General features: G+C 40.9%; 1 protein-coding gene across 1 annotated transcript in view; it reads left to right on the top strand.

Annotated features, from left to right (window-relative positions):
• The window catches only part of neo1a (neogenin 1a), a gene marked incomplete at its 3' end in the record, with an annotated part of 195544 nt that overhangs the window by 106728 nt on the left and 72009 nt on the right, over positions 1–16807 (top strand). The window contains exon 4 of the mRNA XM_083900502.1: positions 947–1097. Within this exon, the coding sequence (XP_083756628.1) occupies positions 947–1097 (151 nt within the window). The remainder of the gene's footprint in view (positions 1–946; positions 1098–16807) is intronic.

Below are 16807 nucleotides of genomic sequence, written 5' to 3'. Positions count from 1 at the left end.
AATTTGAGGGAAAACGTTATGTAAGACAAGTGAAATATTGTTCATCAAAGATTTACACCAGTGAGTTGTTATTGCTGGATTTGTTATTCCTAATTTATGTCAGAAACTGAATCTATTTAGTGGAATAATTTCCGTCGTTTGGATTTTAACATAATAATTAAAACATTTATCCTGCTCGTGCTCAGTTGTTACCTGTTAGTCAAACATTTTCACATCTTTTATTGAAGTGTACTTCGTATCACGTAGTGTCTTGTGCAGTTGGCTGAAAATAATACATATGGTTCGGTCAATATAGAAGATATAAGGGGTCATCAATCAGGCCGGTAAGACCCCAGTAAAGGTGTTGGTCACTCTGTCTTCTCCAAATATGTGTTGAGTGACAAATAGCTCCGTGGACACAGATGGAAAACTCATAAACCTGTGTGAGAAAATGGAAGGAAAGTTTAGTTTGAACACTAACAGATGTCCTATAATTAGAAATGCATTGATAGTTCCTTGGATTTTTTTGAAGTCATCGCAAATAAGCTTAAAATGTATGTATTTTGACCTTGTTTGATGTTTTAGGAATGAGAACAAGCTCACGTGTCTGTTTTTCATTAAAAAAACCTGATTTCTAGACTAATGACCTAAGCTACACTCGCTGGAGCGTAAAAAAACGATGATGCTTTGCATTTTCTTTGCTAAAGCACAGCATATGTGCTCAGGTCGTACATTCCTTGTAGAATTGCAGAATATTGCTTAGATATTAAGTTGCTGCTAGAATTATGTGAGGTGACTTTGAACTCCTGATGAGCTGACATTTCAGTCTTAGAGGACATCGGAAGTCTTCTTTGAAGTTTTTATGACAGATGACACCTGGAGGTTAGCTGGTCTGCTCGTCATTTAGTCGCCACATCCTTCAATTCAAGATTAACCCTGACTGTTTTTCCCTTTGCTCCCATCTTAGAAACTGGAGAAGACAGGAAGCTGGAGTTCCTGGTGCAGCCTGTGTCTGTGACCAAGGTGGTGGGCACCAGCGTCCTGCTGCCCTGCGTGGCCACCGGATTCCCTGCGCCACAAGTCCGTTGGATGCTAGGAGACAAGCTGCTGCAAGAAAGGTATGAGCTTGAACGCCAACTCCAGACTGTAGTGTGTTGGAGAGTTTATTGGCAGAAATGTAATATACGTAGCATTTTTATTTGTTTTAAATAGTGCTGGACAGTGGGCAGGTTAAAGGCGTCAACGTTAACGCATGGCGCGTTTTCATGACGACCGGAAAAAGACGTGCGTGGCGTCATGTTTAGGATTCAATGATTCAAGGATCCTTTTTTATGTGACTCCTGATTGTTAAAATTAGCCTCTAAAGTACTGCTAGACTTTAAAAACGGAGGCACTCATACGCAGTACACAGGTACGCTTGTTATTTGTACACTCTTAAGGGTTCCAAAAGGGTCCTTCTACAAGGGCTGAGGTTTTACCTGGAACCATTTGCGTCTGAAAAACCCTTTCCCGAAGAAAGGGTTTTTCAAGGGTTCTTGGTAACACTAATGGTTCCAGTAAGAACCATTTTGGTACAGAGAACCCTTTAAAACCCCTTTCCTGAATAAAGGGTTTCAAAAGGGTTCCAGGTGGAACCTCTATAAAAAAGGTTCTACCTGGAGCCAAAAATGGTTCTCCTATGAGGACAAGCCAAAGAACCTTATATGGTTCTACTTAGCAGTTTTAATTCTAAGAGTGTAGCGCTGCTCTTTTCATTTAATAAACAGGCCGCTCCAGTTCGACTGTAGGTGCGCTAAAGGAGCTAACGTAGCTAACTGGTAAACGGTGCCTGGACTCCGGTGCCGTGGCACGAAAAAGTGAGTTACTTAACAGACTCATTTTAACGTCACGTAAACATGACGTCACGCATGTCTTTTTCTGGTCGTCATGGAAGCGCGTCATGCGTTAGCGTTGACGCCGCTAATGTGCCCTGCACTAGTTTCAAAGTGTATAGTTACTTGAAAATAGAAATACTTTGGTTATTGTACCCTTGCAATAAGCCTTATATATGTACTTTAGTAAAGGGTCTTGCTTTACGGAGGCAGTCTTCTTGGCTGCCATGTTACAACACAAACAATGAACGGTATGCTAACCAGAAAGGATGTCATTCCATTCCGTAGTTCCCTGACTCTGGGGCAGCTTGTTCTTTTTCTGCTCGGTTTGTGGCTTTGTCTCAATAAGACTTTAAGCTTTGTATGAGAATAGACTGCAGACGTTAAAGAAACACCAGTTGCAAAGGAGTGAGACTTTCCTGTCGCCCGATCGGCCGTAGGTCAAGCTCCAGCCGTACTGTACTGTATCATTATTCTGGTACCCCAAGGGAAGGGTACTGAAAAATGGAGCAGTTATGGTTACTATTGCAACAACACATCAGCAGGGTAAAACTAACTTGTTTCACGACAGTCTAATCCCAACTCACGTTCCCTTTTAGTGGTCATTTTGTTGCTATTCCTAATGGAAACGCAAAAATAGCGAACCAAACCGTTCCACTCTGTGGAAACACAATTTATGGGACCTCAAAGTTGGATTAATCATATATCGTTAAAGCATCTGAATGCTCTTATGTGCTATAACCTTTTTTAAAGCGACCCTAAATCATTTTCACCATGTGAAGTTGCCAACAGTTCCTCCGTAGTTGCTCACTGCTACGTTTCACTGTTCCTGGCTGTGACGCATTCTTCGCTTCTCAAAAAGAACACGCGCTGTAATGTTGGCATCCCTGTTCCCGCTGCCTCTGGCCTCCAAAGCTCACCTCTTAGCCCCTGCTCGCCAAGGTGTTAATGCTATTCTGCCACTACTACCAAGAGCTCGCTGGGGGGGAGATGTGGATGTGCCAATAGAGCCACTTCATTTGGGAGACAAGGCTGCAAGGTTTGCCAGCTAAGTTCACAAATTAAGAGCCAAGAGAGAGTGTCACAGTGCCTGTGCTCTCACTCCTCTGGCTCTCATTAGCTCAGGCACAGCAGCTCAAATCCCTTGGAGAGAATTGCATTGGACATGGGGAGTTTGATTCTCACCAATTAAGGCAGCACTGTGTTTACCTAACCCCTGTGTACCGGTGTCCTGCAGAATAATAACTCTGCAGCGTGTGGGGCCTCCAGAAATGAGCTGAAATGGGGCTCGTTCATCTGTATCCCAGAATGGGATTTCCAGCATTAGTGAAATTAAATGCTAGGTCAACTCATTCGTAAGTCCAAGGCACCAATTTGGTATGAGCTTGAACATGTTTAGACTCTTTAACACAGCCGTAGTAGTAGTACAACATTTGAAGTGTCTTCTACAACTGTGTAATTGTACATAATAAACCTCTGACCTCTGATGAGTAAGAAGGTACAAATGAATCTACCTCGTATTAATTACAAAACACTATCCAGTGTGCGTACTCGCCTCCAACCTCAGAGTTTCAACGCTGGTAATTAGCGAGCAGCCTTTAAACAACCGTGGAGAGTGCTGTGATGTAAAGTGGACCGCCATGTTCTTGCCTTCAGAGCAGACGAGTGTGCGGTGAATACATTATTAAACTGTTCTTTTTGATTTCACTGTGACATTGACGGTTACAAAGAAAAAGAAAAGCAGTGGAACTTTCTCTTTTCTCCTTGAGAGTCCCCTTGTCCCTCTCAGGCATTTACATAAGCGTTGCATAGCTGCTGTCAATTAAGAATCGGCGTGTTACACAGTGTAAGGAAGAAAGGGAAAGGAATGTGAAGAGAGTATCTAATTGGTCTTTGTTGCACAGCACAAACAGGCCCTTCAAAGTGGCGACGCCAAAGCTGCAGGCATGAGATGAAAATGTATGAACGTTCGTCAAAGTTGGAAACTGAAGGCACGGTCACTCGCCAAATAGCTTTGGAAGGATCACTTTATGCTTCTGTTTCTGATGCCTCCACATGGTTCTAACCTGTGTTCACGATAACCGAATAAGCCCGATTCATCATAGATGACAGATATGGAGGATGAGGGTGGGTCAAAATGAGCACAGCATGACGCTAGGGCTGCAACGGGCTTATTCAATGAACCGGTTACTAACTCAATCGTAGCTTTAAACGACTTTGATAATGCATTAATTGGTGTTATTTTGGATCATTAAAGCGAGCGTTTTGGTTTTTCAGCTTCTTAAATGTGAATGTTTTCTGTTTTCTTTGTTCCATTTGACAAAGAAATATAATTTAGGGTCATCATTTCCAGGTTTGGTAAACACCGGTCTACATTTTCTGACATTTTATGGACCAAACAAGTACTCGATTAATATTCACTCTCACTCATCTTCTACCGCTTCATCCTCCACACCAATCTCAGCTTTGACGGATTAATGGATATTAAAAATAATCGTTAGTTGTAACCGTACATGAAGTTATGTGTGGCAACAATAGACCATACCAATTTCTCGGTATGGTCTAATTCCTCTCTTAAATGTCTATTCTCTGGTTTCTGTTGCCTTCAGTTCAGATCACACGTGTCAAACTCAAGGCCCGGGGGCCGGATGTGGCCCGCCACGTAATTTTATGTGGCCCGCCAGTGATTAATCGGTCTTAATAATCGGTGTTAAAATAGGTCTTTGCTGCTTTAACCCATTGACGGCGTGAAAAGCATTGCCGCACTTCTACCATTGACGCCGGGAGAGCGGCTGCACGTTTTATTCTACCATAGACGCCGTTAAAGCGGATATGTCAATTTTCGGGGGTATAAGGGTTCCTCGCGACTTTGTTTTGAAATTACTTCAAGCAAACATGGAGGACTCTGACAGCGGAGAGATTTCTGAAGGCAGTGATTTTGAGGAGTTTCGTCTTCGATGACGTCATCGCCGATAACTTCGTACGCGCTGAACAAATCGACCGGGATTTATGGTTAAGAAATAATTATGTTTGAAGACGACGAGGTCGGGGATAATGACGATAAATACCACCGTAATCGACGGAGTGTTTACAACCGCGCACCAGGGGTGACAGTGGATTTACCTGCAGATGCCACAGCGCTGTAAGCATCATCACCGTCACAGCAGACTGTTACAGTCATTACATGCTGTTCTTGTTCTTCACACTCCATCAGGACTAAATCAAGGCACTGACACAAGTTGATATTACTTTATTTTTTACTGTTTTTTAATAGAAAATAGTTATTCACTTTAATTTTACATTTTTGTATCTAAATAAACTCAATTTCACAGGAAAGCCACAGGTGTGAGCTCTCAAATACTTTTTGAGTTGTGTTCCTATATCTGCTGCAGAGGCTGAGAAATCTGTCATTTAGTCGGCATTGAAGATCAGGTTTTAGAGACATTTCAGGCCTTAATGGGTTAAGGCGTGCGTTGACCATAAACTACATTTCCTACAATGCATGGCGATTGTGTTACCCACAAAGTGACGGCATCCTACCACTGGATCGCAGTGTATCATTGTATATGCATCATGCGACGAATGAAATTGAATAAGTAATAAATACAGAAAGTTATTTATCAATATGTTACACAGTAGTTACCTTTATTTTACATTATATTTGGTTACATTTAGTTCCATTTATTCTGTATGACAGTTACATCTGGTCCTTTGAGGGTAACCATTATGCTGATGTGGCCCTCAGTGAAAATCAGTTTGACACCCCTGCTATAGATTCTGAAACTTAACCTCATGACCTCATCAGGAAAAAGCCTACTTTTGTTTTCTCTATTTGGTTGAAATGTGTGAAACTTCTTAAACATTAGATCAATAAGGATAGAAAACAAGCTTTCATACAAACATCAAGTTGACGTGTTTGTCTACACTTGGTACTGACACCATGTAGATATATCGTGGTCTCACGTGCACACCTGCAGGTGTAGAGATGATGTATTGACCTTAATTCTTGTCTTCAAACGTCTTTTTTTGAAAATGTACAGAAGCATATAACAATTTACTGTCTTAAGTCTTTGGAGAGTCTTATATGACAGACTTCCATGTCTCTTTTTGCATCACCTGTCCATATGGCCAGGATTTACAGTAAAGGCTGCAATAAAACCCTTTAATGTCAGTGATGACAGATGGGTACAAAGACTTAAATAGTAATTTAGAAGACCATGGTTGTTTAAATCTGTAGTTAAGAAGTTAATTTCTTCTCCTCTCTTCGAAGATGACTATCATACCACACAACATTTTTATGTTTTTAGACGGTCACTATCACATCTGAGAGTTGACCAGTTATAACAGGTAGACTTTTGAATGCAGTACCTCCTTTTTTACTTTTATTCATCTAATGTTCAGAAGTCTGCAAAAATCCTGTTTGCCCATTGTGGGTTGACGATAACGATCACATGGGTCGTAAAAATACAATATACGGTATAAAAAGACTGGCTTTTCAGGGCACCCCAGGTTGTCCTGGTTGGAATAATGATCCTCAAAAAGCTTTTACACTTGGCCAAAGTGGAGAAGTTCAGCCATCGATAAAACTGCAGCAAACAGAAATGCCAAATGAAAAAGACAAAAAATCAGATGTCTGGAGTGATGAAGAGACCGTTGACCGTCACCAAATCAATGGAACTTGCATAAATGCCAAACTTCTATTAGGTTTTCTAAATTGTTTTTCACATTTTTGCCTGCCGGTGCTTTATTTACTTCTACTTTCTAAATGTTGAACTTTCTTTTTGGCCGGAGACTCTGCACCTTTTCAGAGTAACTCCTAATATCCACAGCAGTAGATGGAAATACGCTTAATTTTCCATCATTTCTTATTGCACTTCACACAAGGTAAAATGAGATATTAATAATTGTTTTTAATTGAGTATTAGGGCCACGTGAAAATAGAAAGAAAGAAAAAATCACCATGAATTTGGACTTTAATCTCAGAATTCTGACTTTAATTTTCAGAATTCGGACTTTAATCCCATAATTCAGATTTATATTTCAGAATTCAGACTTAAATCTCAGAAGTCAGACTTAAATCTCAGAAGTCAGACTTTATTTGTGACTTTAATCTCAGAATTCAGACTTCAATCTCAGAATTCAGACTTAAATCTCAGAATTTAATTTGGGACTTTAATCTCAGAATTCGGACTTCAATCTCAGAATTCTGACTTCAATCTCAGAATTTAATTTGGGACTTTAATCTCAGAATTCATACTTCAATCTCAGAATTCTGACTTTAATCTCAGAATTCAGACTTTAATCTCAGAATTCTGACTTTAATCTCAGAATTTGGACTTCAATTTTAGAATTCGGACTTAAATCTCAGAATTCGGACTTTAATCTGGGAAAATCTCAGAATTCAGACTTTAATCTCAGAATTTGGACTTCAATTTCAGAATTTGGCTTCAATCTTAGAATTTGGACTTCAATCTCAAAATTCGGACTTTAATCTCAGAATTTGAACTTTAATCTCAGAATTCTCACTTAAATCTCAGAATTCTCACTTTAATCTCAGAATTTGAACTTTAATCTCAGAATTTGGATTTAAATCTCAGAATTAAGTCTTCAGTCTCAGAATTCTTACTTTAATCTGGGAAAATCTCAGAATTCAGACTTTAATCTCAGAATTTGGACTTCAATCTCAGAATTTGGCTTCAATCTTAGAATTTGGACTTCAATCTCAAAATTCGGACTTTAATCTCAGAATTTGAACTTTAATCTCAGAATTTGAACTTGAATCTCAGAATTTGAACTTTAATCTCAGAATTTGGATTTTTTTTTTACATATGACCCTAATACTCTTCTTTATACTTCAGTGCGTTTGTTACTTTTTGTGTGGAATTGTTTGGCTGCTGTATCTCCACACAGTTCCATGAATGAAGAATATTGCTGTATCTATTCCACAGTGCGTTATTGGACTCTAACATGCCTTTAATGCATTCACCAGTGTCTTCATCCTTGCCTCAAATTGATTTATCTATTGCCAAGGACACGGGCTCAGCATTTATTCTGATTAAACTCTGCAGCATCATAACAGAATAGCAACACTTAAAGTGGCTCAGTCAACATGTTGAAAACACTGACAGTTATCCCCAGGTGTGAAGCACAGGCGAACCGGTCTTTGAGTTTCTGACACATAGTGGTCCTGATGACGCTCATGAAAAGGACAGTCATCTTTTGTTCTTGGGAGTATCATTCCATCACCTAATAGAATTCACCCTGCAGTCAATAAAACGGATGAATTATGCATGTGGGCCAGCAACAGGGAATTGACACGGCATGTAAATCAACCCCCTTCCAGGCTGCACATCCTCTCTCTTACATGTCTTCTGGCCCTAATTTAAATATGATTGTGTGTATTGCATTTACTTGTGTGTGTGAAGGGAGAAGGATGGCGTCGGAAATGTGTTTGCGATTGGACTTTTAACAGACAGCGGCGTTGCCCTCTTCCGCATGTCTCGCACACATACATCATCCTTTTAGTCCTTTTCTGTGCGACATGAAAATAAATCCACTCTCCTTCACACAAGGGTGTAAATGCGTTGACACATATAAGCACAAGGCAACATGAAGGAAATTAAAGAGGATTTTTCTCTTCACACCACACTGCAGTTTATTACTGAAACCATCAGTTTTCATTCATGGAAATGTTTATAAGAATTAAACTGAATTAAAGGATTTTCCTGCTGCTATGAACACTGAGTTTGTCATTACCTGAACTTAATGTTATTAATGGCTCAAGGAATATCATTCAATAGTTTATTTAACAGTTTCTGCTCTTAGTTAGCTGCAACTGCTATAAAACAGGACAGCGGTGATGTTAAAAGCCTTTGATTTCCACTTCCTCCTGCATTCAGAGTAACTATTAATGAGGTTAATGGCTAATGTCCTGCCCTGTCCTGACTACTCATCCTGCTGCAGCAAATGACGGAGTCCTTAGTGTTTTTTTTTAATTGGAAAGCATTGATTGAGCTGACAAATGGCCTCAGCATCTCAGACCAAGGAACAAAATGGATTCTTTAAAGGTCGTTTCTAAAGAAGGAAGCATTGAAGCGGGCCTAGACCGGAAGTTCCAATTAACGCTGTTTTTTTTTGGTGTGTATCTGCGCCATTACCTCGTTTATGAAGCCTTGAAGGTTCAAAACAAACAGTTTAGCCACTGCTGAGAACGCTGTGTTTTATTGTAATCTCGAGCTCAGCGAGATCTCTGAAAAAACCCGGTCCGGTTACGCAAACGGCAACAGCGGATCCTCCGCTGCCTCCGTCCGGGCACATCCGGTTACATACATTGAACCGCAGAAGAAGAATAACGTCCGTTGTGGAGGTGTTTCACGAGCGACAGTGTCTTCTGACTCCGGGTCAAAGTCATAAAAGGGACTGCGGCGGGGAGTCGTGAAGAAGCTATTTTTAAACATTGTTAAAACATTGTTTTGATAATGAGTAGCAGTGCATCCACCGTTCCAGAAGGGGGAGCTGTGCTTCTGAGAGCTGGTGTGCTGATTACGTCACTTCCAGGTATTAGCCAAAGCTGTCTTTAGCTGACCAATCACAACACAGTCTGTCTTCTGGTGGTGAGATTTCAGTCTGAAACTGTGTGGCTGATGAGAGCTTCAGAGAGGAGAGATTTCTATTGTCTCATTTACAGCAACTAGGAGGTTTTTGACCATAAAAAGAAGTTAATGTATGTAAGTAGACCTCCATAACTGTGAAATAGGACCACTCTAGGTCCACTTTAAATAATCATGGTTTCTTGTCATGTTAAGGTTAATATGTGTAAAATTATGGCAGCGCTGCTACATACGTAAGCTGTCGCACAACTTATGATATTCAGCTTTTGCTGAAACTTTCCAAGGTGAAACTTTTTCGCTGTCGCTGTTTTATTGTTGCCTGTTAATCTAAAGCTGCCCAGTCCAAAAATATGAATAAAAACTCCACATGTTTCCCTCATTTGGAGAGGTAGTATCAAGCTCACCACAATCCCTTGGATACACAGGAGGCCCATTTGGTTAGAGTTCTGCTCGGGAACTTGATTTTCTCTGGTAAAAATGATAGATAGCAGCAGCAGTGGCAGCCGTGGGTTAAGGTAATGCAGCGGTTTTGCTGGCATGTGTTGCTGAGACAACTAGACGAGCAACTTTTCTTTTTCTTTTTTATGTCTGGCAGTGGAACATGGGAAGTCTCCTTTTAAGGATGTCCCACAGTCGGCAGCACATCACAAACACGCCAGAGTCTCACTCTCGATGTTCAAAGCATGTTTTTATTCATATATAAGCCTCATTTCCAAGCCAACCAGCACGGCGCAATTCAGCTCGCCACGGTGTGGTTTTGGAACAGTAAACCCTGATCTGACGTGCGTCGTGTGTGGTCCAGATGGCAAACGCTGCGACAGAGAGTGCAAAAAAAGGGAGACGTCATACTCGCATCACACAAACGAAAAAGGAACAATGGAGGATGTGCGGCCTTATGGGTTCTTTCGAGCTTCGTTTGAGAGAAGCGCCACCATTTTGAGTATTTTTCCCCTCAAACGGCAGTGTGTCAAGGAGTAGACTGTGATCGGTGAAATTATCACAAAAAGTATCCTGGCAGAGAAAGCTCACACTCCATCTACAGCCATTTTAAGCCTTCACAAAGTGACGACTAAGCTTATAATCCACAGCAGCAGTAAAGAGTAGTTTAACCCTGTCTATCAGTGGTATTGGTTTGTTTTTCTTTCTCAATCGTCTCATATTTTTATCTCTTGTTTTTATGACTATCCCCCGTCTGATTTTTTGTTGCTTTTATTACATTTTGCATGTCTCATTTTATGATCTTATGTTGGTTAGCCAAAGGCAAATGGCCTTGATGGACAATAAAGTTCTATTCTGGACAATAAAGTTATATTCCTATTCCTATTCTATTCTATTCTATTCTATTCTATTCTATTCTATGGAATTTTCAATGTCACAAGGGATGTCAGTTGCATCGTTTTTTCTAAAACTCCACAACAGCCAAAAAGAAATTCTCCTTGTGAACCCTTTGTATTTTATCTCTAAAAGATGAGGCTGTGCTGCACCATTAGTTGAAATAGAACTGATAATACAGGGCTTTTTTTAGCGTAGACCTGCTCATTGTGCCTCGTAGCCACAAACAACTCACCTGCAGCACTTTACTGTGGCTCTTCACTTGACATTATGGGCGTATAAGTCTTATTTAAAGGCTTTATAGTCCACGGCTGTAATGTTGTTTTGTAGTCATGACACAGCATGGGGCAAAGTGTGTTCTTGTGCCCTGGAGGCGCCACAAGAGCCTTCTTTTAAAGTATATTATGCGAGTTATGCTGCTGCTGCTGCTGCTGCTGCTGCTGCTGCTGCTGCTGCTGCTGCTGCTGCTGCTGCTGCTGCTGCTGCTGCTGCTGCTGCTGCTGCTGCTGCTGCTGCTGCTGCTGCTGCTGCTGCTGCTGCTGCTGCTCATTGGAATATACACTAATCGTTTGTTTTGCGGGACCCTGGCAGAGGTAGGGAACGCGCGTGAAGTCAGGTATGCAAGAGTTGTTTTGTCTCCAGGGCGTTGCAGCTTTTCATTAAGAGCCAGAGGGAAACAGAAACGTTTTCATGGCTGAGTCACTTAAGAAGTCCCAGCCTGTGCTGCTGGCACCGGATTGTTTCTCACATTAATTTGTATTTGTTTATATATTGATTTATTTATTTCCTGAGCAAGTCTTGGTTCCCTCATCTCCTCTTTGAGTCTCACATTTTTGCGTGTGCATACGCCATAACTCATGTTTGAGCCAAAATAGACGGAGAGCAATCTATTTGTTTGATTGTGTGTTTGGACGGAAAGATTCTAGCAAACTGATAAAAGTGATATCCCACTCCCACTGCAACACCTTGATAGTGACTCAAGTCCACGGATTTGTAGGCTTCAGCAAAGTAGTCAGCATTCATGGTGCATTATGGAACAGGGGGAGATGGTCGACAGGTTGATAGATATAGAGAGCAAGGAAGGAAAAACTGCTAGTCTGTCCATTAATTATGAATCCCCTCTTTTTGTTGTGACAGTTGTGATTCCACCTGCTTCTCCCTGGAGCTGCAGAAAGCACGACCCGTGCCCAACCGCTGTCACAGCGCTGCCGATTGCTCCGTGACAGCACACTGCGCTGCCCCCATCATAACAAACACAAACCTGCAGTTCTTCAGTAATCTGCAGCTTCCTCTAGGTCAGGTGCATGCCGACCTTGCCACGAGGCTGTTTGTGAAAGAAGGCTGAGTCACTGCTCACACATAGTATCAAAAGACAGAACACCTCTGCATGTTGACAGGACGTTGTCAGGGTAATTCGGGAACAGAGGAAGTAGAGCTTAGATCGGACCCAAAAAATCAAGCCCATGCACGTTGGGTTCGAGCCCGGCCCGGCCACATTAACGTTAATTACGAACCTGATTTAAACCCGAAATACGTTTTTTTTTTTAATACGTGAGCCGTATATGTACACATACGTCCACCCCACAGCGGGAGCTTGTTGTACCTGCTGCCACAGTCTAATTTACAACAATAACACAGCCGCTGAGATCCGCTTCCATGAACGCATATGTTGCTAATGACGATACGCTTCCTGGTTTTTAAATGATGCGTTCACGACCGCAGGTTGTTACACCTTCATACATTACGACGTGCTATAGCATACCACGCGAACATGACGAGGGAGAAAAAATACCGCCCGACCCGGCCTGAGGATAGTGGAAATATTGGCCAGACCCGGCCTGTGGGACTCCCGATTGTGAAAAAAAGTCTCTAAAGTAACGCTAAACTTTAAAAACGGAGGCACACATACGCAGTACACAGGTACGCTGGTTATTTGTAGCGCTGCTCTTTTCGTTTAATAAACAGACCACTCCAGTTCAACTGTAGGCGTGCTAACGGCGCTAAACGAGCTAACGGAGCTAACTGGTAAATGGTGCCTGGACTCTGGTGTTGCGGCACGTATAAATGATGTCGTACGCGTCTTTTTCCTGTCAGTCATCATGGAAACGTGTCATGCGTTAACTTGAATTAACCTAGTTATTGAATGATATTGCCCAGCCCCTGGGCTGAAGGGTTTGTGGATGAAAACATTTTAATTGGGCGACTGTGAGTTGCAATATTATTTTCGTCAAGCCTCAGTTCAGTATTGCTGAGTCATAGATTTAGAATAAGATGAAGCACTAACACATGAGATACCATCAAAGTATTCACTGGCATAGACCGTGGAATCAAAATCTCTGATCACAATTTCGTAATACAAACGATAATAATCATTCAGCCACACCGAGCCCTAACCCTTTATGAAGATATAGCTTTTTACTGATGTGTTCCAATAAAGTGATTGAGAAATAATGATATTAATAAAATCTAATGACTTTTGCACAATACTGTACATGTATGAACGTGCACATTTAATGTTTTCTCAACAACTAAAAAAAAAAAAAAAAAAATTCACGAGCGAACTTGGCAGCTCTTTGCAGGTGTATATAGAATTCAGTGTTGTAGTACAAATACTTTGTTACTGTACTTAAGTAGAATTTTCACACATCTGTACTTCGTTGTTTATACTTCTGACAACATTTACTCTGATACGTTTTATCTTCGTTACTACAAAATAAAAGTTGAGTTGGTGACATTATGCCTGTTTGTTGTCGCTAGTTGTTTTTAGCGTCAACGGCTGTTAGCCGCTCTGCTGTTAGCCGCAGATTTCAGCTCCAAGTGGACTTAAAACACACCAGCGCCTCGTTGTTTACGGTTTCCGATACCGGGCCCTGGTGTCCAGGTTTCTGTTGTATGCTCCAGATGCCAGGTTTCAGCTATCAGTTGTTATTCAGCTGTTAGCTGAGCAGCCAACCAATACTTTGACTTCTACTTCTAATGAGCACGGCGTTAACGCATGGCGCGTTTCCATGACGACTGACACGTGTGACGTCATGTATACGTGAATCCCAATTGTTAAAATTAGTCTCTAAAGTAACACAGAGTCCAGGCACTGTTTATCAGTTAGCTGTGTTAGCTCATTTAGCGCCGTTAGCGCGCCTACAGTCGAACTGGAGCGTTGTGTTTATTAAACAAAAAAAGCAGCGCTACAAATAACCAGCGTACCTGTATACTGCGTATGTGTGCCTCTGTTTTTAAAGTTAAGCGTTACTTTAGAGACTCATTTTAACAATCGGGAGTCATGTCAGTCGTCATGCGCTAACGTTGCCGCTATTAGCACCGTTAACTGCCATTAATATGCCCAGTACTATTAAGTACATTATATCAGAAAATTACTTTTGATATTTAAGTACAGTAAATGTCAGGTACTTTAAGACTTTTACTCGAGTAATATTCTAAAAGGTGACTTTAACTTCTACCAAAGTCTTTTTCTGGTAAGATACTTCTGCTCAAGTATCGCTTTCAAGTACTTTATGCAAAACTGATTGAATTGCACTTTTAATTAGCAGCGTCTCCCACAGAGGGCTTACAACTCAGGTCCCTTCTTCCAATTCAAAAGACCAGAAATAGGGAGGGCTCCCTCACAACACTGCAAGGTGTCATCAAACTAATTTACTTTGAGTCCTTCCCTCATGGCCCATAAACAGTTCCACCATCCTTGTTCCACTGAGCTTTAACTGCTGCCATTTGAGCAAAGATTGACTCGCTGCAAACACAATGAGAGGATTCCTGTTGGTTTGAATATGTGCCGTGTAAGTCAAAGAGGGAAAAACTGTCGATGCCTTTCACGTCGCACATGTGGCTGTGAGGCAAAGAAACTGAATAGTTGTCCTGGTGAGACAAACTGCAGGGAAGACTCATTCTCCAAGACCATTTTTTTGTTGTTGTTGCTGGTCAGCAGGGATTCTACAGTACATGCAGAGCCTCCACCATGTGAAGTGGGAATTAATCAATGTACAGCAAGACAAGACCACTCTAAACGCACTACTCCAGCACAGACAGACAGACGGATGGTCCCATCTGTCACACAGGCCCTCGCTGCCAAAACCCAACCCCTTGTCATGGAGACAGAAAAAAACAGCTTGAATGGGAAGCTCCAGTTCATCAGCAGTTTGTTTAAAACTAAATCAACCTGCAGCGTGTTGGGTATATTTTACTCTGAGCACTATTTAGCTTGGCGTGTATCCTCACTCCACTGTGCAAAAAACCATTATGCGCCGATATCGCTCTCCTCGGATGCGTCTTGCTTGCTGTGAATCTCTTTGGATTTTTATCTCCTCCAGCTGACCTGCTGTTTCTCGCATTCTGCCTGCATCTGTGTTTCTCTCTTTGTCAATGCACAGTTCTCTGCTTAAGCTATTGATTTATGTTTTTTTGTTTTTTTTCTCCCCTGTCTCTTAGCCTCCTTACACTGCCATGCTCCATTGGTTGTTGAATCAAGCCAGAGCTTGGCCACACACTGCTTCCCTTCTGGGCCAATTGATAAATTCAAAGTTGGTGCTGTTTAAAATGGAAGAGGGTTGCTGGATCATGGAGAGGCTTTACAAATAGATACTGTATGCTGTAGGTGTACACTCTTAGAAATAAGGGTTCCAAAAGGGTCCTTCTTCCAAGGTTCTACCTGGAACCATTTGCTTCTGAAAAACCCTTTCCCGAAGAAAGGGTTTTTCAAGTGTTCTTGGTAACACCAATGGTTCCAGTAAGAATCATTTTGATCCAGAGAACCCTTTAAAACCCCTTTCCTGAATAAAGGGTTTTTAAAGGCTTCTTGGTGGAACCCTTTGAAAGGTTCTACCTGGAACCAAAAAGGGTTCTCCTATGAGGACAAGCCGAAGAACCTTTTATGGTTCTACTAAGCACTTTTATTTCTAAGAGTGTATATATTCTGATATAATAATTCAACTTTTATTCTCCTTTCATTCAGTAATGTACTTAATTTCGAAGTTAATTCATATACTTCTACACAGTAGAGATAGACCGATATCGATTTTTAGTAGTAAAGGAGGCCGATACCCGATATTTGGACCCGATATTAATTTGCAGTAAAAGTGAAAATAATGTAATAATAACACCAACATGTAACTTTAACGTTTAAATGCCTTTAAGCATATGTTTATTTCAGATTTGCAACATGTTAAAGGCGCCATATGTAAGAATGTGGCCGAAAACGGTTACTACACTCAATTTCAAAATACCGAGGTATTTTAGGTTTCGTTTTCTCCGCCATTGTAGCTCAGACCTAACTGGCAACCCATGGTTGCTCGGCAGCTGGGACTCTACTGACTGCAATGATTGATAGACGGTGGTAGGTGGCGCCACATGCCATTTTTGCCACATTAGCATTTTTAATGCTAATATTTTGTCTGTACTGTTGTTGTTGATGCGTTCAGTATGATATATATATAATATTTATTTGTCTCTGTGACATATAAGGAGAATTTTATGGCCAGTTGCTTTAGATTTATTACATAATGCACCTTTAAAGTTTTTTTTTTAATATTATATCTTAGACAATAGACATCTTTGTTGCACAGCAGCATGTCTTATAAGGTTAAATAAAACCTGAAACAAATAAATAGCTCCCTAAAGTTTTCTATTGTAAAAAAGTTTTCCAAAATTTTAGAAAAGTGAAAACACTGAAAATTATTTTTTGCCGAATTCAAAATTAATGGCAACTGTGCTTTGGATGTCACACTTAAGTCTAATCAGATTCTGCAGATAACTGTATTGTTTAGTTTAGATGCACATCGCCGCAGTTAATTAAGAGCTGATGAAAGACAATGAAAACATAACAACTGCAGTAATAACATTGTACATGCCCCCACACCCCTAATGTGTAACCTGAGCCTATACATACTGAATAAAACATAATTACATCTGTCCATATATGAATGTGACCTATAAATGAATTGAATATTTTCATCCTTTAAAGAAAAACACCTCAAGAAGCATCACTCCATGCCATGTTCTACCCTG

Source organism: Microchirus variegatus, assembly GCF_963457635.1.
Source record: "Microchirus variegatus genome assembly, chromosome: 14".
NCBI classification, from domain to species: domain Eukaryota; kingdom Metazoa; phylum Chordata; class Actinopteri; order Pleuronectiformes; family Soleidae; genus Microchirus; species Microchirus variegatus.
The sequence above is the reverse complement of the archived record's forward strand: the minus strand, read 5'-3'. Positions and strand labels throughout refer to the sequence as shown.